At 34.3% G+C, this 26621-nt stretch overlaps 7 protein-coding genes across 7 annotated transcripts; 1 reads left to right on the forward strand and 6 right to left on the reverse strand.

Annotated features, from left to right (window-relative positions):
* Positions 1-144: 144 nt before the first annotated feature.
* Positions 145-2530, reverse strand: BX664DRAFT_389216 (uncharacterized protein). The gene is made up of 8 exons (XM_051549526.1): positions 2432-2530; positions 1888-2359; positions 1747-1804; positions 1591-1661; positions 1279-1514; positions 1156-1203; positions 722-1086; positions 145-623 (listed from the first exon to the last, which is right to left on the reverse strand). The coding sequence occupies exons 1-8, from the start codon at positions 2523-2525 to the stop codon at positions 378-380; spliced, it is 1590 nt and encodes a 529-aa protein (XP_051396365.1). The 5' UTR covers positions 2526-2530; the 3' UTR covers positions 145-377.
* A 580-nt stretch (positions 2531-3110) lies between these two features.
* BX664DRAFT_40139 (uncharacterized protein) lies at positions 3111-5748 on the reverse strand. The gene is made up of 8 exons (XM_051549568.1): positions 5446-5748; positions 4908-5379; positions 4752-4797; positions 4567-4637; positions 4250-4485; positions 4086-4136; positions 3660-4012; positions 3111-3575 (listed from the first exon to the last, which is right to left on the reverse strand). Exons 1-8 carry the CDS (start codon positions 5534-5536, stop codon positions 3321-3323), a joined length of 1575 nt encoding a protein of 524 aa, XP_051396366.1. The 5' UTR covers positions 5537-5748; the 3' UTR covers positions 3111-3320.
* Positions 5749-6074: 326 nt separating this feature from the next.
* Positions 6075-8699, reverse strand: BX664DRAFT_369267 (uncharacterized protein; the record flags this gene model as incomplete). The annotated part of the gene is made up of 9 exons (XM_051548608.1): positions 6075-6314; positions 6384-6688; positions 6773-6823; positions 6907-7145; positions 7232-7302; positions 7398-7455; positions 7549-8020; positions 8090-8126; positions 8658-8699. 9 exons carry the CDS (start codon positions 8697-8699, stop codon positions 6075-6077), a joined length of 1515 nt encoding a protein of 504 aa, XP_051396367.1.
* A 2158-nt stretch (positions 8700-10857) lies between these two features.
* BX664DRAFT_389218 (uncharacterized protein) lies at positions 10858-12962 on the reverse strand (the record flags this gene model as incomplete). Its single annotated transcript, XM_051549527.1, has 8 exons — positions 10858-11170; positions 11238-11575; positions 11634-11687; positions 11765-12000; positions 12085-12155; positions 12242-12299; positions 12389-12834; positions 12933-12962. The coding sequence occupies 8 exons, from the start codon at positions 12960-12962 to the stop codon at positions 10937-10939; spliced, it is 1467 nt and encodes a 488-aa protein (XP_051396368.1). The 3' UTR covers positions 10858-10936.
* Positions 12963-13584: 622 nt separating this feature from the next.
* BX664DRAFT_362401 (uncharacterized protein) lies at positions 13585-16066 on the forward strand. The gene is made up of 10 exons (XM_051548309.1): positions 13585-13714; positions 13779-14018; positions 14103-14274; positions 14380-14457; positions 14535-14598; positions 14674-14974; positions 15033-15083; positions 15194-15298; positions 15390-15616; positions 15682-16066. Exons 1-10 carry the CDS (start codon positions 13633-13635, stop codon positions 15997-15999), a joined length of 1638 nt encoding a protein of 545 aa, XP_051396369.1. The 5' UTR covers positions 13585-13632; the 3' UTR covers positions 16000-16066.
* A 2801-nt stretch (positions 16067-18867) lies between these two features.
* On the reverse strand, positions 18868-20009 carry BX664DRAFT_318192 (uncharacterized protein; the record flags this gene model as incomplete). Its single annotated transcript, XM_051542790.1, has 3 exons — positions 18868-19562; positions 19632-19853; positions 19883-20009. The coding sequence occupies 3 exons, from the start codon at positions 20007-20009 to the stop codon at positions 18868-18870; spliced, it is 1044 nt and encodes a 347-aa protein (XP_051396370.1).
* A 1569-nt stretch (positions 20010-21578) lies between these two features.
* BX664DRAFT_270041 (SNF2 family N-terminal domain-containing protein) lies at positions 21579-26514 on the reverse strand (the record flags this gene model as incomplete). The annotated part of the gene is made up of 8 exons (XM_051541074.1): positions 21579-22020; positions 22072-22190; positions 22268-24387; positions 24574-24710; positions 24864-25296; positions 25354-26013; positions 26116-26215; positions 26296-26514. The coding sequence occupies 8 exons, from the start codon at positions 26512-26514 to the stop codon at positions 21579-21581; spliced, it is 4230 nt and encodes a 1409-aa protein (XP_051396371.1).
* Between the last annotated feature and the right edge of the window lie 107 nt (positions 26515-26621).

Below are 26621 nucleotides of genomic sequence, written 5' to 3' on the forward strand. Positions count from 1 at the left end.
AGATCACACTTTTTTTCTGCTTCTTATTGTGGCTAATGCATTCTCTCGATTACCCTTTTTGTGTTCAGGCTATAAAATGTGTACTTTTATCCATAGCAATGATGCACCTTTTTTTTTTTTTTTTTTTTTTTTTTTTGGTTGGAACCGAGTCATGGGCTTTTACAAGGAATCTTAAAGTAGATAATATTGTATAATGCAAAAACTATTCAGGGAAATCATCATTTCATCCATCACCACGTAAATCAATTGCCAGAATAAATAGGTCATTTTTATTATTTATTAAAATAATATAAAAAGGGGGTAAAAGAAAAGTAACTGTAAAATAGACGGTAGATGTATAAAAAATACAATGTAAAGGTGAAGATTGGGAAAAGCTACTATATGCTCGGTTTTATGGTGCCAGGAGTAGAAGCGTGACCAGATGTGCCATCAGCAGGATTTGATGAATAAAGAGTGGTGGAGCCATCGTTGATTGAGGTGTTTGTCGTGTCGTATTCCTTTGTATTGTTTGTCGTTGAGGGAGTGGTAGGAGCAAAACCAGCAGGAGCAGTACCAGATGCCAACAGGTGCTTCTTTTTGCGTTGCATATAAAAGATCACAGCAGCCGCGGTACCTAGAGCCAACTAAAAAAAAAAAAAAAAAAAAAAAAAAAAAAAAAAAGGATGTATGCATGTTACAATAATAGTTATCAAGTCATTCATACGTATTTCGTCCTACTTACAGCAGCAACGCATCCAATAACAATACCAGCAATAGCACCTCCACTAAGAGATGATGATCCACTTCCATTATTATTATTATTATTATTATTGTTGTTGTTGTCGGATGAGGAGGAGACACCATTCATTTGATCGTAAGTATTAGTATAGGGTCCATTCAACCATGTCATACTGGTGACATTCAAGATATGTACATCGTTTTGGACTGTGTTAGTGGCATCGATACCTCCAATGATATAAAGCAAGTCATTGCCCACCATCACGGCTTGATGACCATATCGACGTCCAGCACCATCACCATTGGTAAAGTTGGCTATAGTCCAAAGTCCAGATACAGTATCATAGGTATAACAAAAATCAAAATTGGCTATAAATAAATAAATAAAAAAAAGGATAAATGGTACGATTTATGTGAGAGTCTACGTGTATAATATACCTCCATTGCTGACACCACCATAAAGAAGCATCTTGTTTGTATTAGGAACTGGATAGAAATAGAGAGTTGATCAGTCATTGTCATGAAATAGTCGTTGTCAAGGAATCCGTTTTGGATACTTACTACTTGTCACGGTGTGAAGTTCTCGAGTACTGGGTGAACTGTCAGGATTGCTTGGTTTAACAGAGTTGAACGTTTGATTTTGAGATGGGTAAAATACGAGCAGATAATCAAAAGTATAATATCCTCTGAAATCCATATAATCATAGTTGCGTGTGGCATTGATAGGGCGCATACCACCAAAGAAGTAGACATTGCCATTACCGCTTGTTGCCAGAGCAGCACGGTAAACACGCGTACTAAATAATAATCAAAGAGAGGGAAAAAAATAAGTTAGTCTTATAACAATTAATCTAAAATTTGAAAATATCATACGGTTCTGGGAACATGTTGCCACCTCTTGTAATAGGATCAGTATAAGCTGTCATACTTCCCCAATTGGAATCCTGAATATGAAGAGCATAGACGTGTAAGAAGGGAATGATTAGTGCATCAATTATAATTTGTATTTTTTTTTTAATTTATACATACCGCTGACTCGACGTAGACATAACTAGAGTTTGATTGAATGACGGTATTATTATTAGGACTGAAAGGAAGAGAAGAAAAAGAGATAAAAAAAAGTGAGTACCTGGTTCCTTTTTTTTTTAAATTCCTCCAAAAAAAAATTACGGAATGCCGCCAGCGATCATATATTGAGAGTTACTGATTTTCACACCACGAGTACCAAACATTTGAATTTCCATGGACATATTCAATTTGGGCTGTGAATCGTTTGTGCTTTTGAGAGATCCCCAAGTATTCGAATCTGCGTTGTAATCCACAGTGACATTAACAAGACTTTGATCACCATGATTAGTAGAAGGACCAGCACCACCAACGATGGTATATCCTGTATCGTTATGATTGATCATAGCAAAATCACAGCGTGGTTCGAGTTGAAAGGCACTACTGGATGGAGGAACAGGTTGCCATTGAGTATTGGCAGCAGACACATTCAATGGTTTGGAAACATCAAGATAAACATGATGATTGTAAATTTCACTATCGAACCATGATAAAGTTTGATTTGAGAAACCTGAATTTCCTTGACGATTGGCACCGCCATAACAATATATCTTTTGATTGGCTAAAATCACACATCCTAGATCAAAAAAATGGTCGTGATTAATGAAAGGTATTCGTCTTTTTTTTTTCTTCTTTTTTTTTAATTTACCGTGTTTGTAGACTGGAGGTAATGAATCACTTTGTACCCGATGAACCAGATAGAAAGTGATGATGAAAATTAATATATGAAATTGATTTATCATTTGATAAAAAAAAAAAAAAAGAATAACAATAATAAGGAAGAAGAGAAACGAAAAGATGAAAGAAGTAAAGGAAACTGTGTTTTAAGATTGGACTTCTTTGATCACCGCGCCACATACTGTAACCTTATCTGTCCCACCTTCAAATCTTATTTTCTCAAGTACACTTCTTTAAATATATATATATATATAGTGCAAAAAGTGAAAGCAATGAGAAAGATGTCATCATTAAATTAAAAAGGGTAATTTGAGTTCCAGCAGTACGTTCAAAACAAAATTAACTTGAGGGAATACCCACTTTCGTTCTCTATAGGTTTGTCAAATACAGAATTCCCCCTTTTTTTTCTTTTGTACTTTTTTCATTTTATAAACATTCAAAGAAATGATCGTTCCTAACTTGACATCAGATCACCATTTCTTTTGTTTCTTTTTGTGGTTAATGTATTCACCTTTTTATGGTTAGGCTATGAAGTTTGGGACTTATCCATGGTCTTGAGAGAGAGATATTTTTTTTGTTGGAACCGAATCATGGGTTTTGCGAAAAAAAAAAAAAACTTAAAGTAGATGCTACTGTATAATAGAAAACCCGTTCAGGAATATCAAATTTTTCATCCATAATCAACGATCCTTTCTCTGTCACCAGCCCGTAACCAATTGTTAGAATAGATAGACTATGTTAGAATAGATAGACTATTTTTATTTATTAAAATATAAAAAAAAGGGAATAAAGAAAATTGATGGTGTAAAATAGACGGTAGGTATATAAAAAAAAATACAACGTAGAGGTGGCAGAAGCTACTATATGCTCGGTTTTATGGTGCCAGGAGTAGGAACGTGACCAGATGTGCCTTCAGCAGGATTTGATGAATAAAGAGTGGTGGAGCCATCATTGATTGGGGATCCAGGAGTATTTGTCGTGTTGTATTCCTTTGTATTCTTTGTCGTCGAGGGTGTCGTGGGAGCAAAGCCAGCAGGAGCAGCACCAGATGCCAACAATTCCTTCCTTTTGCGTTGCATATAAAAGATCACAGCAGCCGCGGTACCTAGAGCCAACTAAAAGGATGGATATATGCATGTTAGAAATAACAGTCCTCAAGTCATCCATATATATATATATATATATATTATCCCACTTACAGCAGCAACACATCCAATAACAATACCAGCAATAGCGCCTCCACTAAGAGATGATGATCCATTTCCATTATTATTATTGCTGTTGTCGTCAGATGAAGAAGAGATACCGTTCATTTGATCGTAAGTATTGGTATAGGATCCATTTAGCCAAGTCATACTGGTGACATTCAAGATATGTACATCGTTTTGGACAGTGTTGGTAATATCGATACCTCCAATAATGTAAAGCAAGTCATTGCCCACCATCACCACTTGATGACCATATCGACGTCCAGCGCCATCACCATTCGTAAAGTTGGCTATAGTCCAAATTCCAGACGCAGTATCATAGGTATAACAAAAATCACGACTGGCTACAATGAAAAATACAGAAAATAGTGAGACAAAAAGTTGAATAACAGGATCTATCTGGCAAATATGTAATACCTCCATCGCTAAGGACACCACCATAAAGAAGCATTGTGCTTGTATTAGGAACTAAATAAAATAGAGGTAGGTAAAAAAAAAAAAAAAAAAAAAATAGATCAATGATTGCTTTGTAGTACCGTTGCCGAGAAGATCATCCTTTTTTTTTTTTTTGGAGTACTTACTGCTAGTAGCTGTATGAAGTTCTCGAGGAGTGGGAACACTATCTGGATTGCTGGCCTTGACGGTGTTGAATGATTGGTTTTTGAATGGATACCATACTATTGTATCATCGAAGACATAATATTCTCTGAGAGTCATATAATCACGATTGTCTGTGACATTGAATGGTTGAGCTCCACCAAAGATATAGACATTGCCATCCCTACTTGTAGCTAAAGCAGGCCGGTAGATACGCGAACTAATGAAAAACAATCAATAAGATATAGAGAATATAGAGTTAGAATATCAAGTCAACAATATAACGAAAAAGCATTTTTACGTTTCAGGAAACAGGTTGCCGCCGCTTGTAATAGGATCAGTAAAGACATTCATGGTACCCCAATTGGGATCCTGATGAAAACAAAAATATGCACAAGAAAGGAAAAAAAAAGAAAAGAGGATGGTTAGTTCATACAATAGATATATCTCTGTTTTATCGTTATTTGAACGTACAGTTGAATCGACCTCGACATAAGTGGTGTTTGCTTCAATGATAGTATTGTTATTAGGGCTATGAAAAAGAAAGAAAGAAAAAAAAAAAGGAAGGAAAGAAAAGGAAAAGAAAAAAAAATGAGTTCCTGGGATGATTTTTTTTTTTTTAAAAAAAAGGGGGATGATTACGGAACGCCGCCAGCGATAAAGAATTGAGTGCTATTCACCTTGACGGCCCGAACACCAAACGTTTGCACTTCCATCGACATGTTCCATGTGGGTGCAGATGTGTTTGAAGGTTTGATGGTTTTCCAAGCATTCAAAATTGAATCATAGGTTGTAGTGATATTGATAAGGCTCTGATCGCCATGATTGGTGGAAGGTCCAGAACCACCAATGATGGTGTATCCTGTATCGTTATGATTGACCATGGCAAAATCAGAACGTGGTTCCAGTTGAAAATTGTTGCTGGGTGGCGGAATAGGTTGCCATTGTGTATTGGCAGAAGATACGTTCAATGGTTTGGAAACATCAAGATAGACATGATGATTGTAAATTTCACTATCGAACCATGATAAAGTTTGATTTGAGAAACCTGCATTTCCTTGACGATTAGCACCTCCATAACAATATATCTTTTGATTGGCCAAAATCACGCATCCTAGATCATTGCTTTCTCATTGTTAATAACTTTTTTCTTTTAGATCAAACAAGGAGAATCATTTACCATGTTTATACAATGGAGGTAACGAATCACTTTGCACACAAATAAAACATAAAGTGATGATGAAAACCAGTAAACTGAATGGATGGATCATCACTTGATAAAAGAAGAAATCATAAAATAGAACAAACAAAGAGAAGAAGAAGAAAAAAAAAAGGAAACAAAAAAGTTAAACTCTGTACCTTAAAGATGCCCACCGCGCCACATTCTGTAATTATTTCTGTCCCACTCTAGCTTTTTATTTCTTTCTTTTTAGTGGCCTTGTATGCGACACAAAAGGTTCAAATCACATATACAAAAAAAAAAAAAAAAAAAAAAAAAAAAAAAAAAAGAAGGATGTTAGCGTGATCAGAAAAAAAAAGTATTACCACCTAAGTATTCAAGTATAGCGATCACTTTAATTATTGAGTATGGAGAATCACGCAGATTTTCCTAATATAATGCTTTCATCCTATTCATATTTTCCGTCATTCGTTAATAGATAATCATAACTCTATTGAAAGAATACATAATTATTTTTATTAAAAAAAAAAAAAAGGAATAAGTCAGAGGATATAACTAGACATCACTGTGGGGGTAGGGAATAGATAGTAGATATGACATAAAAAGTAAAGATGACAGACGAAGAAGATCTAATTCATGTTTGGTTTTCCAGTAGTGAGAGAAGGAGCTTGATCATGTCTACCATCAGCAGGAGGATTTGGTGAATGAAGCATAGTGGAACCGCCAACGGATCCAGGAGTATTTGCCATCACTGACGACTTCGTAGTAGGAGGAATAAAATCAGTAGCGATAGCACTAGAAGATAATAGTTTTTTCTTGTTGCGTCCTTGCATATAAAAAATCACAGCGGATACGGTCCCTAAAGTCACCTAGGTTGATGTATGGATGTTAGAAACAATAGTTATCAAGTCCTTTTATATATATTATATCCTACTTACAGCAGCGACACAACCAATAACAATACCAGCAATAGCGCCTTCACTAAGAGATGATGATCCAGTTCCATTGTTGTCGCTTGATGAAGAGCCACTATTCGTTTGATCGTAGGTATTAGTGTAGGATCCATTCAACCATGTCAAACTGGTGACATTCAAGATATGTACATCGTTTTGAACAGTGTTGGTGATATCGATACCTCCAATAATATAGAGCAATTCATTGCCCACCATCACCGCTTGATGACCATACCGACGTCCAGCACCATCACCATTGGTAAAATTGGCAATACTCCAAATTTGGCCTGCTACATCATAGATATAACAAAAATCAAGGTTGGCTAGAAAAGAAGACGATGAATGACATATACGCAGCTATATTTATCATTTACCACCACCACCATTGACACCGCCATAAAGAAGCATCTTGCTTGTATTTGGAACTAGATAACGATACAATACAAAGGTGTTTTTCAATAGTTTGCTTGGATAATATCAGTTTTTTTTTTCCTGTTAGGACACTTACTACTAGTCACGGTATGGAGCTGTCGAGGACTCGGGACATTGGGGCCATCATTAGGCTTGACAAGATTGAATGTTTGGTTTTGGGAAGGACAAAAAATAACCAAGGTGTCAAAAGTATAATAATCCAGGTATTTATCCATATAGTCGTAGTTCTGTGCGGCATTCTTAGGTCGGACCCCACCAAAGAAATAGACAAAGCCATTGAGACTTGTAGCTAAAGCAGTACGAAAAATACGTGAACTAATAATCAAGACAAAAGAAAAGAATATGGTTGAGATTTAGTCTTATAACAACTAATGCAAAAAAAAAGAACTGAGACATCTTACGGTTCTGGATTCACCATATTTCCATTTATAATAGGAACATCGTAAGATGTCGAATTTTCCCAATTGGAATCCTGAATACGATTAGCATAGATGGGTAAGAAAAGAAAAAAGAAAATGATTACTACGTCAATTAAAATTTGAATTTTCCCTTTTTATTTATACGTACATTTGACTGGACATCGATATAGTTGGTGTATGGTTGAATGACAGTATTATTATTAGGACTAAAAGAAAGAAGAAAAACAAAGAAAGAAAGGAAAGAAAGAAAAAAAATTGAGTTTGCAGTTTCTTATGGTTTCCAAAAAAAAAAAGATTACGGAATACCGCCAGCGATCATATATTCTGAATTACTGATTTTCACACCACGAACACCAAACATTCGAGTAGCCAAAGAGTCGTTAAATGTGGGATATGAAGCGTCCTCGGGTTCGATTATGGTTTCCCAAAAATTGAAATCTGCTACGTAGACCACAGTGATATTGACAAGACTTTGATCACCATGATTGGTGGAAGTAGAACCGCCAACGATAGTATAGGAAGTACCATTATGATTGACCATGGCAAAATCACAGCGTGGTTCCAGTTGAAAATCATAACTGGGTGGAGGGACAGGTTGCCATTGTGTATTAGCAGCAGATACATTCAGTGGTCTGGAAACATCAAGATAGACATGATGATTGTAAATTTCACTATCGAACCATGAATAGGTTGCATCCGAACTATTAGCAGTACCCTGTCGATTAGCACCTCCATAACAATAAATCTTTTGATTAGCTAGAATCACACACCCTAGATCAAAAAAAAAAAAGGTTATGATTAAAGAAAGTTAATTTTATTTTTATTATAATTATTATTTACCATGTTTATAGACTGGAGGTAATGAATCATTTTGCACCTGATGAATAAAGCATAAAGTGATGACGAAAAGCAATAGATGATATTGATTTATCATCGTCATCAAAAGTCAAGAAATAGAAAAAAGGAAGAGAAAAAAAAAAAGCGACAGAAACAAAATCAATAATAAATCTTTATCACTAATATTGTCTCACTATTCTATCTTTACAGAACTTTTCTAACCTTTTTATTTGATTTTTCTTTCTATTAGATGTAATGACTCCCTTTCAATGATCCAAAAAAAAAAAAAAAATAGAAAGATGTTACTATAACAAAAATGGATAATATTTCAAAAGTCTTTGCCAAAACGAGATAAGATCAGGAACTCTTTGACGGAAGGGCTTTTCTTTTATTACCCCTGCTGCCATAAACTTTAAGTCGGTTGATTTCTTTGATATTCTTACATGTTTTATTTATTTATTTATTTTATTTATACAGTGTTTTCAAGGTTTTTTGTCGTGTCACAAGAAAATGCTTTTCGTGATGTTATCAAATAAAATATCGTACTTTCCCAAAATGAATGGCGCAGTACCACTTTTTCAGATATCGCTTCAGAGATGGCGGTAGAGTACATTAAAAACACATAACATATTGATGATAACTTGTTTATTAAAAATAAAAGACGCAAAATAAAAGTAACATAGGCTTTTCATATTTTTAGCAGCTTTGGGTGTTGTCCATTCTTTTTTAGGTATCAATTGATTGATGATTCATGATCGATGATTCATGATTGATGATATGTGATAACGGATGATTGTATATTGGATGATTACAGGATGGATGATGGATAACTGTATGATGGATGATATGTGATAATGGATGATTATATGTTGGATGATTGTACGATTGTATGATGGATGATGAAACATTGTCGTCAATCACTGTACAAATTTCTGATAAAATACAAAATACTTCATTCTCGTTACCTTCTGACAGAACAACATCTTCTTTTTCTTTTCTTTTTTTCTTTGAAAAATGTCAAAACACTCTTTTATCAGCCAACATGATAAATCAATATAATAATAATGATGATCACCCATGGAAATTAAAAAATAAAATAATAAGTATCCTGTGCACAATCATACTATCATTTAAACTAGAACAACTAAAAAAAAAAGAAATCTAGTCATTAAACTAAAACACGACAAAAACAAGTCAGTATCATGTATCACTTAGTACATGGATATTATAATAATAAATAGAATTTAATGTAAAACATCTATGTAATTAACTTTATAATAAAGAGAGAAATGTTGCTAATACTAAAAAAAAAATGGTGAAGTAGATACTAAAAATAATAAAGTAGGTACTAAAAAAGACAAATGATAAAATAAATACAATAGAAAGAAAGAAATGTTGTTAATACTAAAAAAAATGATGATGAATTAGATACGATATAAAGATAGAAATGTCGCTAATATTTAAAAAAAAATGATGATGAATTAGATACGATATAAAGATAGAAATGTTGCTAATATTTAAAAAAAAAATGATAAAACTCGCTTACATCTTGTCTCATCATTTTATCTACTAAAATTAGCTCATAATTGCAAGGGTGATTCATTTTCTTATAAAGGGATCCCTTTGATTTAACTTTTTTTTTTATTTCTTTACATTACATTCATCTTACCTGCCTGCTCTTTGGTCTGCCTTCTTTTTTTTGATCTATCTTTTTCCTTACAAGCATCCTTTAATAACTCAACCACCTCTGTCTGTCTCTCAATTGATCTACTTCTTTTTTGTTTTTGGGCTTGACCGTGGTCGCTAATGCGCATCTGCGTGGTTACGGTCTGCCTTTTTTTTTTTTTATTCAACAAATTCCGGGTTGGTTATCGCCAAGTTACCCACTTTCATCGTAGCGGTACGATGATCTCATTACACTTAAATGGTAAGCTAGTGAAATATTTTTATTTGGATAAGTATCACTCATTTTTTATTTTTTTTTTTTTTTTTTATATGTTAACTTGGTGAACTCAATTGGTGGATTTCTTTTTTTTTTTTTTTTTTTTTTGATTGCTCTCTTTTTTTTCATGATATCTATTTTCTTATATTCTCTATTTGATTATGCGACAATTATATTTTTTTTCTTCTGTCATTTATTTTCTATCCTTACGATATTTTATTTCCTATTTTTGCGCCATCTTATTCTTTGAATTCCGTCAATTATTATTGAATAAAGTGTATACAGCGTAAACCAGAAAGGTTGCATCTTTTTTTCATTTTTGTGGCTCATGCAGTTTATTATTTTCCTATTGTAGCATAATCCTGTTCAAGATCAGCCTTTTTATTTTCTTTTTCTTTTGCTTTTATTTTTATTATTACAATTATTCCTTTGGGAATACCATTAACAAGGTGATGATGATTTCATAATCTTCACTTGATGTCCTTTATGTTGGTCGAGATAACCATTTAGCAAGATATATAAAAGGAACATACTGTTCATATTATTTCTTTATTGAATCAGAGGGTGCGGGTACAAAGATTGTTTGTTTTGGCGGTAACACCAGTAGGTCGATGGACGTTTAATCTATCAATGAATTATATTTTTTTCTATCACCGAATCAAGCTAATTGCAAAACCATTTCCCTTACCCGATGATTATGTACACATGCTATATCCTTTCATTCTCTTCATGTTTTCCCTCATTCTATAATATACCCAACAGACGATCATAACCATATTGAAAGAAACACATAAGATTTGTTTTTTTTTATTAAAAAAAAAAGGGATATAACAAAAGAGGTCACCTCTGGGGGGGGGGGTAGAGAATAGATAGTAGATAAGATATAAAAAGTAAAGATGACAGAGGATCTAATTCATGTCTGGTTTCCCAGTAGTGAGAGAAGGAGCTTGATCATGTTTACCATCAGCAGGATGATTTAGTGAATGAAACGCGTTGGACTCACCATTGTAGTTAGGAGTAATTGCCATCGTTGGGGAAGTAGTAGTAGGAGCAAAACCAGTAGGAGCAGTACCAGATGATAATAACTTCTTTTTTTTATGTTGCATATAAAAGACCACGGCAGCCACGGTCGCTAAAGCCACCTAAAAAAAAATATGGAAGTATGCATGTTAGAAGCGATAATCATCATATATATATTATCCCACTTACAGCAGCGACACATCCAATAACAGTACCAGCAATAGCACCTTCACTAAGAGAGGATGATCCAGTTCCATTGTTGCTATTTGATGAAGAGCCACTGTTCGTTTGATCATAGGTATTAGTGTAGGATCCGTTCAACCACGTCATACTGGTGACATTCAAGATATGTACATCGTTTTGGACAGTGTTGGTGATATCGATACCTCCAATAATATAGAGCATGTCATTGCCCACCATCACCGCTTGATGACCATATCGAAGTCCAGCACCATCACCATTGGTAAAGTTGACAATATTCCAAAATCCAGATACAGTATCGAATGTATAGCAAAAGTCAGAAACGACTATGAAAAAAAGAAATATGTTGAATGATACGGTCTACGTGAGAGTTTATATACATACCTGCATCGTCCATACCCTTACCACCATAAAGAAGCATGTTGTTTGTATTGGGAACTGGATAGAAATAGAGAGTTGATCAGTCATCGATATGGACTAGTTATTATCAACTAATATATGTTTGGGATACTTACTACTGGTCACTGTGTGGAGTTCTCGATGACTGGGCGCGTTATCGGAATTGCTTGGTGTAACGACGTTGAATGTTTGATTTTGAGATGGATAAAATACAATCAGAGAATCAAAACCATAATAACCTGTGAAATCCATATAATCGTAATTCTGTGTAGCATCCCCAGGGCGGATCCCACCAAAGATGTAGACTGTACCATTGCTGCTCGTTGCCAAAGCTTGGCGGTAAACACGCGCGCTAAGTAATAATCAAAGAGAGAGAGAGAGGGAAAGAAATAAGTTAGTCTTATAACAATTAATCTAAAACTTGAAAATATCATACGGTTCTAGGAACAAGTTGCCACCTCTTGTAATAGGATCAGTATAAACTTTCATACTTCCCCAATTGGAATCCTGAATATGAAGAGCATAGACGTGTAAGAAGGGAATGGTTAGTGCATCAATTATAATTTATATTTTTTTTTTTTATTTATACATACCTCTGACTCGACGTAGACATAACTAGAGTTTGATTGAATGACGGTATCATTATTAGGACTGGAAGGAAGAGAAGAAAAAGAGATAAAAAAAAGTGAGTTCCCGGTTCCTCCAAAAAAAAAAAAAAAAAAAAAAAAAAAAAAAATTACGGAATGCCGCCAGCGATCATATATTGAGAGTTAGTGATTTTAACACCACGAGTACCAAACATTTGAATTTCCATGGACATGTTCAATTTGGGCTGTGAATCGTTTAGGCTTTTGAGAGATCCCCAAGTGTTCAAATCTGCATTGTAATCCACAGTGATATTGACAAGACTTTGATCACCATGATTAGTAGAAGGACCAGCACCACCAACGATGGTATATCCTGTATCATTATGATTGATCATAGCGAAATCACAACGTGGTTCCAGTTGAAAGGCACTACTGGGTGGAGGAACAGGTTGCCATTGTGTATTAGCAGCAGATACATTCAACGGCTTGGAAATATCAAGATAGACATGATGATTGTAAATTTCACTATCAAACCACGATAAAGTTTGATTAGAAAGACCTGAATTTCCTTGACGATTGGCACCTCCATAACAATATATCTTTTGATTGGTTAAAATCACACATCCTAGATCAGAAAAGGATTATAATTAGTAAAAAAAAAAAAAAAAGATATTCTTTTATTATAATTATTATTTACCATGTTTATAGACTGGAGGTAATGAATCATTTTGCACCGGATGAACTAGATAGAAAGTGATGATGAAAAGCAATAGATGGTAGTGATTTATCATCGTCATCAAAAGCCGAGAAATAGAAAAAAAAAAAAAGGAAGAGAAAAAAAAAAGCGACAGAAACAAAATCGATAATAAATCTTTATTACTAATGTTGTCTCACTCTTCTATCTTTACAGAACTTTTCTAATCTTTTTATTTGATTTTTCTTTGTATTAGATGTAATGACTCCTTTCAATGATCCAAAAAAAAAAAAGAAAAAATAGAGAGAGATGTTACTATAGCAAAAATGGATAATATTCCAAAAGTCTTTGCCAAAACGAGATAAGATCAGGCACTCTTTAACGGAAGGGCTTTTTAACCCCTGATACTCTAAATGTTAAGCCATTTCCTTTGATTTCTTTGATATTCTTATACTGTTTTATTTATTTATTTTATTTTATATAGAGCGCAAATCAGAAAATGCGTACCTTTTTTTTTTCATTTTGTGGCTCATGCAGCTTTATTTGCCTATTGTGGCACAACCTTGTTGAATAATCGCTATTTTGGAAATTTGAGAAACATCACACTGACTTTTTTATTTTCAGTTCTTTTTAATTATTTTTCTTTTTTTTTTTCTTTTTCTTTTACTTTTTTATTATTATTATAATTATTCTTTTGATAGACATGAACAAAGTGATGATTTTCATAATCTTCACTTTGATCTCCCTTGTATTGGCCGAGACACCTAGTCAACGGTTTTTACAAGGTAAGTCAATACAAACAGCAACATAACATTTATATATTTTTTATTATTATTATTGGATGATTAGGATGTGATGTCTTGGGGACGAAAATTGTTTGTTTTGGAGGTAGCATCAGTGGATCGGTAGATGTTTTTCACCAATTTCAACCTACCAATGAATTTTATTCTTTGGATGTCAGCCAGTCACTGTCACCTAATCAAGCTAAAACTAATTGGGAAGTCGTTCCCTCTCCTAATAATTATGTATTAGAACCAAGAGCAGAGTTTGGTCATGCCGTTGTCAATTCTACAAAATGGGTGATTCTAAGTATGTCAAATCAAATATTATGTATGATTATTCTGTTTTAACCTTTTTTTTTTTTTTTTTTTTTTTTTTTTTTTTTTTTGGTAGGTGGAGCTGGATCAGGACAAAATTATTCTCAGCCTACACTGGTCAACGTCTCAGCTATTTACGATATTACTACAAATCAATGGATAACCTATAAGCAACAAGGAACTCTTTTTTTTGATAATGGGAAACAACCTCCTATTGACTATACTGTCTCTCCGGCGTTTACTCAATTGTAAGTATGATGAATCCATCCTTTTATACATATATAGTTAACTCTTTTTTTTTAAAAAAAAAAATATGGATGGTGATCTCTCGATATAATGATGATGATCTATAGAATAGGCACTGGCGCTTGTAGTTATACTGTTCAAGGAACCACGAAAACACCAGCTATTGCTCTCGATGGTGGTTTGAGGTAAACTGGGAAAAAGTGATCTATCTGAAAAAAAAAGAATAGTGAAATTTAACTTTTTTTTTTCTAAAAAAAAAAAGTCTGAGCAATGCTACATTGATTGATGCTACAATCACACCAGTGTATCAAATGGCCACACCAAATGTAAGTAAGAGAGCGGATCCATCTTCTTTTTTTTTTTAATGACTTGTTTCTTTTCTTCATTTATGATGATGGTAGAACGGTGATTGGAATCAAATGAATGTAACTGCATTAGAAAAACCTGGAACATTCTTTCAGACGATAAGAGAACAATGCGCATATACTACCAACAAATTGTTATTTTCATTTGGTGGCATCGGTTACAATGCGACTCTACAAACATCATTTCCTTTCTACAATGGCACGGATGATGCCAGTCAGGCATCATCATTCTCCGATTTTGCTTACTTTGATTTCAAAGCTGGTACTTTCAACATTTCTTATATTGATAGCACACAACTAACTCCATCCGTCCGTTACTGGCATACACTCACTTCACGTAAGTATATAGAATAGGATGAAAGGTCAATTCTCATATTTTTTTTTTTAATTAATAGTACCTGGGACCAACAAGATCCTTATGTATGGTGGAGTCTATAATCATGTTGGTAAGTAAAAAAAAAAAAAAAAATGGAAGGTTTTATGATCAATGATGGATGATGGGAGGAGAGTATTTGTACAAACGTATTAAATAGATGTTTTTTTTAATTATCTATAGTCAGTCTTGATTACTGTCTAATATTTGATGGCGTTGCACTTCGTTGGTCAGCACCTGATTTTAGCTCAAGTAACAATATACCAGGTCCTCGTTATGGCCACTCAGGTAAGCCAAAAAAAAAAAGACATTTATTTTTTTTTTTTCAAATGTATATATAAGCTCATTGTTTTTTTTTAATGTCCTTTGATTATTGTAGCCGTAATGGTGGGACAAGATACTCTTTATATCATGATGGGTGCAGATATCACACATCAATTGAAGAACGATGTCTATATCTTGAATGTGACCTCGATGCAATGGTTTAATGCTGACTCAAATTCAACATGGCTCACAGCGGGAAATAATGAAAACAACGCTAATCAATCATCCTCCTCCTTATCCCCTGGTGCTATCGCTGGAGCTGTCATTGGTGGTGTAGCCGGGGTATGTAAAAGATAACGGAAGATTGACCATTATTTACTCCTTTTTTTTTTTTATTTGGAATATAGTTATCTCTATTAGTAGTAGCAGCTGTTGTATTTATATACATTCGAAAAAGAAAAAGACAATTGGAAGAAATTCCTCCTCAACCAGATATGTTTTTTGACAACAACAACAATGGACCCTTGTTGTCGGACAATCACAATGAAAATATCAAACCTTCAGAACCACAGCACGAACCTACGAATCTGTTCAAACCATCAGAAGTGCAACATGATGATGAACATACTACTCTGTTCAAACCAGACATGGGTGATGATGATGTTAAAGATATAATGACTAAACCTATGGACACTTCTTCATTAACCAAGCCTCATCTTCAGTAACCCACATCTCATGTTGATCTATAATAAAAAAAGGTTATGGTTTTAATAAAGTGATGATGGATCAAAGCCAATTTAGACATCTTTCCTAATTAAGCTTTAGTTGAACTTGGAAGGCACTCGTTTGCACTAGATGGTGGTTCAAAAAAAAAAAAAAAAAGGATCTAGTTACACCAACATATTATTTATTTATAGTTATGAACAGTGCCAGGAACTAAAGTATTCAATACAAGAGTGGCTCATATTCCAGAGAATGGTTTGAATTTTTTTTTTTTTCAAATGAACTTTTTCTCACTATGGGACAATCTAACTAAAGAAAAAATTTGTATGTTTAGGTTTGAATAGTACGGTCAAAAGGGAAAGAGAGTTTGGAATTCTGCAAAAAAAAAAAAAAAAAAAAAAATCAGGTTCATAGATATTTTTGTATCTTATTATGGGTGTAGATAGATATTTAAAATAAGACCTTGTAGATCTATTTGAGAAAAAAAAATTAGGAAGATCTACATGGACTTTTCGGACATCGGCAAAGTTTGACAAAAAAAAAAATCATGTCAATGGACGGGCTTCAAAAAAAAAACTACCCTTTTTTTTGTGCTTTCTTTTCCTTTTCTTCATTCACTTTTTTTTTCCATATTGGGTGTCCTCTTTGCTTTTACGATCTTGTCAAGGTAGATTTTATTGGATCTGGAGTGTTTTGAAAAAGGGATTTATAAAATACATGGGGAAACCCTTTCATTTTGGATATAGGATTTGGTATAGGTAATGACAAAAATATTTTCTAATGGAATGTCTTTACAGGAAACTTAGATCTATTTTCTTGGTGGTATGAATGAAAAACTGACTGAAACTTCTTTCTTTTGGTTAGGAATGGCAACTTATTGTTAGGATCTTGGTGGTGGACAAATGATACATGGATAATAGTGATAGTTTTATTAGTGGTTCTTTTTTGAAATAAAAATTATTATGATACACAACAATACATGACTTTTTTTTCTTCTTCTTTTTGATGACTATTATTGGATAAGGATATTGACTCTTTTTTTTTTAATTTACTCCAAAAGTTGAAAGGTAAGATGATACATTAAGACAATGATTTCATATATGTTCAATTGATGCAATGATGATAATTTTTGAAAATATGTAACAGCATAAATGAAATTTACGCGTCAAATTTTTTCTTGGTATAGGCCAAGCTAAGCAAAAAAAAAGCATTATCTATTGTTCGTCTACTTTTTAACAATGTTAGCCTCTGAGGCTTTGGATCCTTTTTGGCTATCAATCCATTTTTGAAAAAAAATCGACAAGGAAATGTGGAGATGAATATTGTAAAAAGGATGATTGCCTTCATTAACTATTTAAAAAAGATGCATCAAATCATATTTGATGGCTTTTTTAATCCTCCATAGTTCACATTGACCTGACGCTTAGATAGAATGATTTTTTTTTATTCTCCATAGTACATTGACTTGATATAAAAAAAAAAGATACGTTTAGATAGAATGACCTGTTGTTGGAAAGTTTTCCGTTTTCTTGTTAAAACCGAATTGATTTCTTGGGTTGGGCACGTGAAGTTCCAAGAGGACGGGAGTTGTCTTTTTTCGCGCGACAGTATTTTTTTTTTTTTTTTTTTAATATCAACGTAACACCTTGATGACGATGAGGCTTTTTTTTTTATTGACATGATCAAGGAGACTGATTCCCTATCTATCTTTTTTTTTTTTTTTAAAAAAAAAGGGATGGGCTAGAGTATGTTCATCCCATTACTTCCCCTCCCCCCCAAACGATGTTCGTACAACAAGGATTCGTCATTGTCGTACCAGTGAAGAAGGATCGTTTTTTAGTTCAGTCAATGATCGGCAGACCCCCCTTTGGTTATCGTTCTTAGATGAAACAAAATCCATTGAATTATGTTTTTTTTTTTTTGGTGGCAATTTTATTCCATCATTTTATATTCAATACTAAACTCACTTATTTAAAAAAAAAAAGGGACATAAAATGATAAAGATTCATCCTTTTTTTTTTTTTTTTGGTGACAATGTCGATCCTTGACCATAAAAAGAGAACACTTTGTCTTTAATGAAATCCAAGTGATTGGGGTGTGTTACTAAAGTTTTACTTTCGCGCGCTGATGTCCGATGAATCGTCAAGACGGAGATGTCATCGTTGACCTTAAATGGATAACATGACCAAGCGAACAGACTCTTTTTTTTTCTCTCCTCATTTCTATCATCTGACGTTTGGATTCGTAATATGTGTTTCAATGGGATAATATGAGTTTTTTTTTTTTTTTTTTTTGCATTGAGTAGTAAGGAGATCGAATAAAATGATGATTTTCTGACTGTCTCCGTTTTTTTTTTTCCAAATAATCACTTATTGTTTTTTTTTTAAATGAATTGTTTATCATTTGGAAAGAATTTACTTTGATTCATTCAATTTTTTTTTTTTTTGGTTGTTTTTGTTGCAAAAAAGTGTGCAAGCCGCATGGTTCCTGATACTTCCGTTTTTAGTGGATGCCATGTGTCTGAGCCTGAACCCATTCATGTCCCCCCAAAGAAAAAAAAAAAATAGAATGCATTGGTTAGACATCAAAAAGATTGTTGAGACAATAAGTAATTTTTTTTTTTATTTATTTCATAAACATTCATAAGAGATTAAATAAAGTCCATTGAACAAGCAATGAAACATAAATAAAAGAGTGGAAGATATATACAGGAAAATAATAAAAAAAATGTGATTCCTTTTTTTTTTCTCTTTATAACCGTAATCAATACGTTAAAAAGAATAAAAAAAAAAGTATATAAAAAAAAAGAGCAAGCTCTTTCTTTTGTGGTTAGATGTATGGAAGGAGGAGTATTAAAAAAAAAAAAAAAACTAGACTAAATGATAAAGAGGGTCAGCAGGTTTGCCTTGATGGTATACAGAAGGAGTATTATCTTGCCATTGATAATGTGAGAATAACATTGGATTGACGGTATCTTGATAAGGCATAAAATGAGATCCATTGATTGAAAGATGGTCTGATTGGTATAACATTGGTTGTTGATATGCAGGAGAATCCAAGAAAAAGCCAGCTTGTTGTTGTTGTTGTTGTAAAGTCATGTTAGGATCAGCAGATTGAGTTGACCATTGAGGCATCATTATAGAATCCAAAGGAGCGGCAATAGATTGATTCATTTGTTGTTGAGGAGAGATCATGATTTGATCAAAAGTATTAGTATCAATCAAAGGTGAAGTTTCTTTTATCAAATCCAAAGGTTGTTTTCTAGGAGTTTCTGGTGTCAAAGGAGGGGACATTTGTTGTTGTTGTTGTTGTTGTGATGAAGAAGATTTAGTGGTTGAAACAGTGGCAGTACGTTGCATACCACAAGAAGATGAGGTAGATAAAGGTGGTGTCATAGGTTGAGACGAAGCAGTAGAAGAAGAGGTTTTCTTTTTATCCAGAATATTTTGTTGTTTGGTCATAGCTAACTTGGCAGCTTTAGCTTGTTTCCTTAATCGTTCATTTTGTTTTCGTAAATCCTTGATTTGATTAACATAATTGGTTTCTCTTTGTATGCTTTTGGTAACTAAATCAAAGGTAACAAAAAAAGTTAGTATAAAAAAAAACAAAAACAAAAAAAAAAACAAGATTTTACCATAATCCAATGATTTAGCCACAATCATTGTTTTACTTGGACGGCGTACAGTTTGAAGAGCAGGTAATGCATGCGCTAATTCTTGAAATTTGGAATTGAGTGTTTCACGACGTTGACGTTCCAAAGCATTATGAGCAGAGCGTCGGTCAAGATGAGTTTCAGGATCTTCTTGCAAACTAGCAGGAATGTTTCCACCCACTAAGAAAATACGATGAGTTTTCTCTATATTATTATATGAAATTAAATATTACCAATAGGATAACTAACATAGGTAGATTGATTTCCATTAGGAGATGCACTAAAAGTACCAAAAAAGTTTTGTGCAGCATGACGAATAGATCGACTAGCTTTAGAGATCTTGAACTTTTCTGAAGGCATAATGGTATATCAAAAGGGAATAATAATAATAATAAAAAGAAGAAGAAGAAAAAAAAAATATAATATATATATATATGTGTGAGAGAAAAAATAAAATAAAAAAAAAAAGAAAAAGAAAGAAAAAAAAAGTCAATCCCCCCTTTTATAAGGAAAAAAAAAAAAGTTCACTCCTTCCTCTCCCCCCAAAAAAAAGGCATACACACACACACACATATATACATATAATATATATAAAATAGAATTAGTTCAATTAGGCGTCTACCCCCTTTCAATATATATTAGGAGTTGGAAATGAGTGTTACACTAAAAACAAAGGAAAACATCTGAGCTTGCTTGATTTTTTTCTTTTTTAAGTTAATCATGTAGATTGATTGTTATTACCATTTGATTCTTTTTTCACCGATGAGAAAATACTGCAGTTTTATTATGTAGTCCGTGCATATCTACTTTTTAGATGGATGATTGAATATATATATAAAAAAAAGAAATAAAAGTACCTTTTTTTTTTTTGATCAATAAGGTGTGCGCGCGAGAGAGAAAGTTAATATCTAGACCTTTTTTTTTTCCAAAAACGAAAAGGGGGGGGAGTCAAGCGCGCGAGACCATCTAAAAAAAAAAAAAACGGTGTCAATGACTATTTTGGATAAATGTCACTCTCCAGATTCCCCCCGGGGTTTAAATGTCCGAAGTTGACCTTGGCCTTCCATTTTTAGATCATCTTGGGCTCTAACAACAGAAAAGAAAACTTTTAAGCAAAGCCATTTCTTGATTAATTATTACTTTATAATTGTTTCAATCCTTCAAGACGATGATGTAAACAATCAAGGGTGTAACCAACATGAAGACGACATTGTCACTAACTCATCTATGGATGATGGAACTACATGTGATCTAAAGTTTATGATCTCAAAAAAAAAAAAAAAAAAAACTCAAATATGATACAGTTAAAAAAAAATGCATACATAGATCAAGGTTGGTTTGCATTGTTCAGTAGAATCAGATGATCCTAAATTTTTTTTTTTTCGTTAGATAGATATTCAATTGCATAGTGCATGTCAATAAGGACAACAGTCATTTTTTTTTTATTTTGTTTCTATTCAACGAAGGTATAAAAGGGTTCATCAAAAAGATGAACACCCCCCGATCGCGCGAACATAACTTGTCCCACTAATATATCTATATATATATATACATATATATATATATTGTATTTTATACGTGTTTCTCTCTCTGTGTGTGTGTTGTTGTTGTACCGATTCCCTTTTTTGGGTAAAAAAAGAGTGCCCACGGACATACATTGCTTTTTTTTATTATATCCGATTTTTCTTGTTCGCTCGCTTTCCTTCCCCCCGAAATTAAACTAATCATTGTATCTCGTTCACCCCCTTCCCCCCGAATTTTAGTATTTTTTTTTGAGTCACCTTGCTGACGCGTATAGGAACGACTTTCATGATATAATAGTAAAATGATCGGCAGGGTATTATTATTATGGTTTTTTAAAAGAAACAAGGGGCATAAAAAAAAACACAAGATAAAATCAAATCATTGTTTATTAAAATAATAAGAAACTTAAAAATCTATAGGTTCAGGTAATCCACCAAAGCCAAGATATTGACCAAACATTTCGCGTTCCCAAAATCGTAACATATATTGATCAACATGACCCACTTCTAGATCTAGTTCCACATCTTCTTCTTGAATAGAGGGATGTAATACAGGAGAAGATTGTGCATGAGATGATTCAGATGGTGAGATAATAGGTGTAGGTCGAGTAGATTCTTCAAATTCTTCATCATCCAAAGTCATTTCATTTCTTGCAGCCATAGCAGCTTGAGCATCCATTTTTTCTCCTTCAGCCTCCAATAATGCTTGTTCCATATCTGTATTACTTATACTTGTTGTTGTTGTTGTTGTGTTTCCAGCCACTTCAGGTAAATCTTTCCACCAATCCATTTTTTGAAAATAATCATTTGTAAATCCACCTTCTTGTATTACCATATCATCTAATAATCTATCAAAAAAAAATGATGAGTTCACTTTCTTAAGAAAAAGAATAACTTACCGTTTTTGATTGGCTTTTTTGAAAATATTTTCTTCAATGGTGAATTCCGTCACAAATCGATAAATATGCACATCTCTCAATTGTCCAATACGATGAGCGCGATCTTGGCATTGTTTATCCTAAAAAAAAAACGCCCACACCAAAAAAAGATTAGTTTTTTTTTTTTTTTTTTTTTTTTTGTTTTTTTCATAATTACCATAGATGGATTCCAATCAGAATCATAAAAGATCACGGTATCAGCCCCAGTTAAATTGATCCCCAAACCACCACTTCTTGTTGATAAGATAAAACAAAGAATCCTTTTGTCACTATTGAATTGTTCGGTCAGTAATTGTCTTTGTTCCACTTTGGTGGCTCCATCCAATCGTAAGTAACGATAACCATGCATATTGAGAAACGCCTCCAATACATCTAGTACCCGTGTCATCTGTGTGAAAATTAACGCACGATGGCCACCTGCAGCCAATTCTTGCAAAAGACTTGCTAATCGTTGTAATTTCCCACAATCGTATTGTAATAGTCGTTTGTCTGGAAAACCAATTTGTAATCTTGAGGTCAGAGGATGGAAAATGTCACGATACGTTGTTGTTGTTGTTTTTACATAATAATGTGGTTGCTTGACAATAGCTGCTGGTGTTACAAATGTATATCTTTCAATCACACCCATGAATTGTTGAATTCTTGCTTCATATCCCAAGACACAATGTGACATGACATCGGATGTTTGATCAAAGTAAAGACAAGAATAAGGTTGTGCGTACAATTGTCGACATAAATCTAATAACCCGATACCAAGTAAAGGTTGTTGTTGACAGCGTTGTTGATTGATGTCATGAATAGATTTCCATCGTTCCGTGATCGCCACATGTTCATGCATTGCTTGAATTTTGGCATATGTCTTCAAATCCAGGTATTTGTTCATTGACGTAATTCCACGAGAATGTAAATGACCACTATTATTGTTTCGTTGTTGTATTATCAGATCCAGTAATGCGGGTGAACAATCCAAACAATCATATTCATTGGCCATCCATCGACTCATGGTCATTTCCAGTTGAGGTCTAACAATCACAAGATTCAGTGGATCCAAATTCACTGCATCATCATCCTTGAATCGTCGTCGTGTCCATTGTTCTAATCGTTCGCCTTGTTGTAGTATTTCATCCGTCATACTAAAGCTGGTGACAATCGGTCGTTCTTCAAACAGATCAGGATGGTTACACACCTTTCGTAGTTGCATAAGCGTGTTGATGATACTAAGGAAGTTACCACTGGCCAGTGTTTCCTTGGTCTTCGCTCGGCCCATAAAATCATCATAGAGATACCGTTGACGTTTGGATAGACGACAATACATAATATGTTCATACTTGGCAGGCATTTGTTGTTCCACATCCGATTTGAGTCGTCGTAAAAGATAAGGTCGTAATACAGTGTGAAGTTTTTGAATGGCATTGCGTGATTCTTCCGTCATACCCTGTTGGTTTTCAATCATGCGATCCACCGGTGATGAGAACCATTCCTGGAATTCTTTGAGGTTGGCGAATCCAATCGGCATCGAGGCTGAGATCCCATTCGGCATCAAAAAGTATAATAATGACCAGAGTTCCATCAAGTTGTTCTGTAGAGGAGTGCCTGTCAATAAAAGTCGTCGCTTGGAATTGAAGTTGAGTAACACCTGCCACCGTTGAGATCGAAAGTTCTTGATATGATGAGCTTCGTCCAAAATCAAATACTGCCATTGCTTGCGCCGGAAAGCACTCTGATCTTGAAGCACTAATTGATAAGAAGTGATACATACATGAAAGGCATTTTCCTTGGACCAGCCAGATCGTTTTTCCTTGCGTTCCTTGGGATTACCATAGTAAGTTAAGATCTTGAATCCAGGGAGCCATCGCTTGAATTCCATTTCCCAGTTGAGAATCACACTTGTAGGCACAACCACCAGATGAGGCCCCCAAATCCCTTTTTCACATGCCAATGATGCTAATAGTGCAATGGTTTGAATCGTCTTGCCAAGTCCCATTTCATCCGCCAAGATCCCGTTGAGTCCATTGTTATATAAGCTAGCTAACCAATCCAATCCCACATGTTGATATTCACGTAATGTACCCCGTAGTAAAAACGGAATAGGTGTATCCACTTTGGTAGTAGATAATGTTGTTCCTGTAGGTTGATGTGCTGTTGTTGTCGTTGTTTCTGTTACTGTTGTCATTGATTCTGTATTTGTTGTTGTTGTTGTTGTTGTTGTTGCCTTGATTTCTGGTTGAGTAGTATATTCATGTGAATTTTGATATTCCACTTTGGGTTGTATATGACCTTCATCTTCTTCATCTTCAGGAGGTTCCGATCCATAATCAGTCACTGTACGATCATCATCATCCTCTTCATCATCATCCTCTAGGTCTAATCGGAGTCGTTTGGGTGAACGATCATCTGTTGATCCATCGGATAAGGAGGATTTTCTCGTGGGAGATGCAGTCGGCAGTATTGTTTGTTGTAAACAAGAAGAGGACAATGGTTGCTGCACATCTGTAGGTTGCAAATCGTCTGAAGTAGAGGGGTATAATCTTGCATGCAGTTTGTCCAAAGGTAGTTCGGCTTCCGTTGTCAAGGAAAGTAAGACCTGATCATCATCTTCACTTTGACTATCATCAGAGATCATATCATCAGCAGTATCCTTTTGAGATGAATCGGTTGAATATTCAGAATCGTAAGTATTGTCATCATCACTAGCCATCATCAACGTTGCCAACATGGATTTTTCTTCTGTGTGCAAAGCTTTCTTTTCAGACACCTCATCATCCGATATAATGTTGTCCCCAGTATCTTCTTCCGAATTATCTGTCAGATCGTATTCTTTTGTTGTATCTGGCGTCAAAGGTTGTTGTAAAGATCGATATTTCTGTGCGAGTTGCTCTGGTGTCAAATGGTCATCTTCATTGATTTCATCTTCACTTTCAGTATCGTCTGAGATAATAAAATCATCGTTTTCTGCTTGTTGATCATTTGAATAATCAGAATCCTCCAGTTCCTTTTGTTGATTGTCGATTGTATAGAGAGATTGATACTTTTGTGCAAGTTGTTCCACCGTCAAATGATCATCTTCATTGATAATCTCTTCACTATCATCATCATCATCATCATCGATATAATGATCTCGTTCATCCAATACATCATCGTAAGCCATAGGAGAATGATCGCTACTATTGTCATCAGACCAATCATCTGTCATATGTGTAGATAAACTTTCTTCAGGTATGTTGTCACTACTATCAAGAGGACTTTGTTGTTGTATCGGAGAGGAAGAAGCCGTCAGTTCATCCATACGTACACCTAACATTTGTTCCGAGTGTTCCAAAATCATTTCCAAATGCCGCCTGCTTTTCTTCGCCTGTTGTTCCTTAAGAATTTCCTTATGTCTTGCTTCACAAATTCGTTCCACCACGCGCCATTTACTTCGCACTTGTTGTACAGTCCATTTTGCCAGTTTCATTAATCGCTTTGTTTCTTCTCTTTGTGACCTTTCTTCACGCGTTCGAATGTTTTCCCAGTACTTGTCCACCGCTTTGGCACATTTGCGAGCTGCATTACGTCGATACCTTGAATGAGCTGAGAAGTTTTTTGATGCTGTGATGGCTTGAGATACCAATGATTCATAAACAGGAGAACAAGAAGGATCTCGTCTATGATGATGATGATCTATAAATTGTGGTCGTCGACTTGCCATTTCTTTCCATTGTGTTGTAAATCCACCAGACTCTTCCAATTGTCGAATACGTTGTCGTATTGTTCGTTCTTTTGCCACCAAAGCATTGATTTGTTCTTGATCCTTTGCATCCTCTATATCATCCAAAAACATAAAAGTGGCCAAATAACTTTCTAGACTTGGGTATTGTCGATTAAATCGTCGGATACCAGTACCAGATCGAATAGAATTGACAGCTACTGGAGGGAGTTGTTGGCTGGGTATAGTTGATAGAGGGTTGGCAGTCAAGGCATCCAATTCCAATGAATGTTGAAGCATGTTGATCAACGGTAAATGACGATTAGGTTGAAGATGTCGAGTCCTCACAGGTCGATCTTGTTTGTGTTTCTTTATCAAATAATCGTTGGCAAGATTCCATAAATTGTAATCAAGAATAAACTAAAAAAAAAAAAAAAAAATTCCAGTCAGTCATTGCATATAAACTTTTTTTTTGGTTTTCTTTTTTTTTTTTTTTTTACCTTTGTGACACGTTCATCGGTATTGAAAGAGGTTGGGTCATAGTCTACAATGGATTGATAGACTTCCAAATGTGCCCATTCCCTAACCAAGGTATCATGTCGAGCCAAGCAAGTTTGAAGTTCAAGTTCACGTTCACGAATAGCCTGATTGCGTATTTTGTCCAAAGTAGATTGAGGAGTAGGACGTAATTGAGCAACACTTTTCTGTCGTTGTTGCATTAAGAGTTCGGCCGATTGAGCTGGAGGTATAGATTGTTTTTTGGATGATTGGTTTTGTTGAGTGAGAATATTTGGTTTTCTTCCTCTTCGTTTGACAACATCCTGTT

This window comes from Halteromyces radiatus (assembly GCF_025201355.1).
Source record: "Halteromyces radiatus strain CBS 162.75 chromosome Unknown BX664scaffold_10, whole genome shotgun sequence".
NCBI classification, from domain to species: domain Eukaryota; kingdom Fungi; phylum Mucoromycota; class Mucoromycetes; order Mucorales; family Cunninghamellaceae; genus Halteromyces; species Halteromyces radiatus.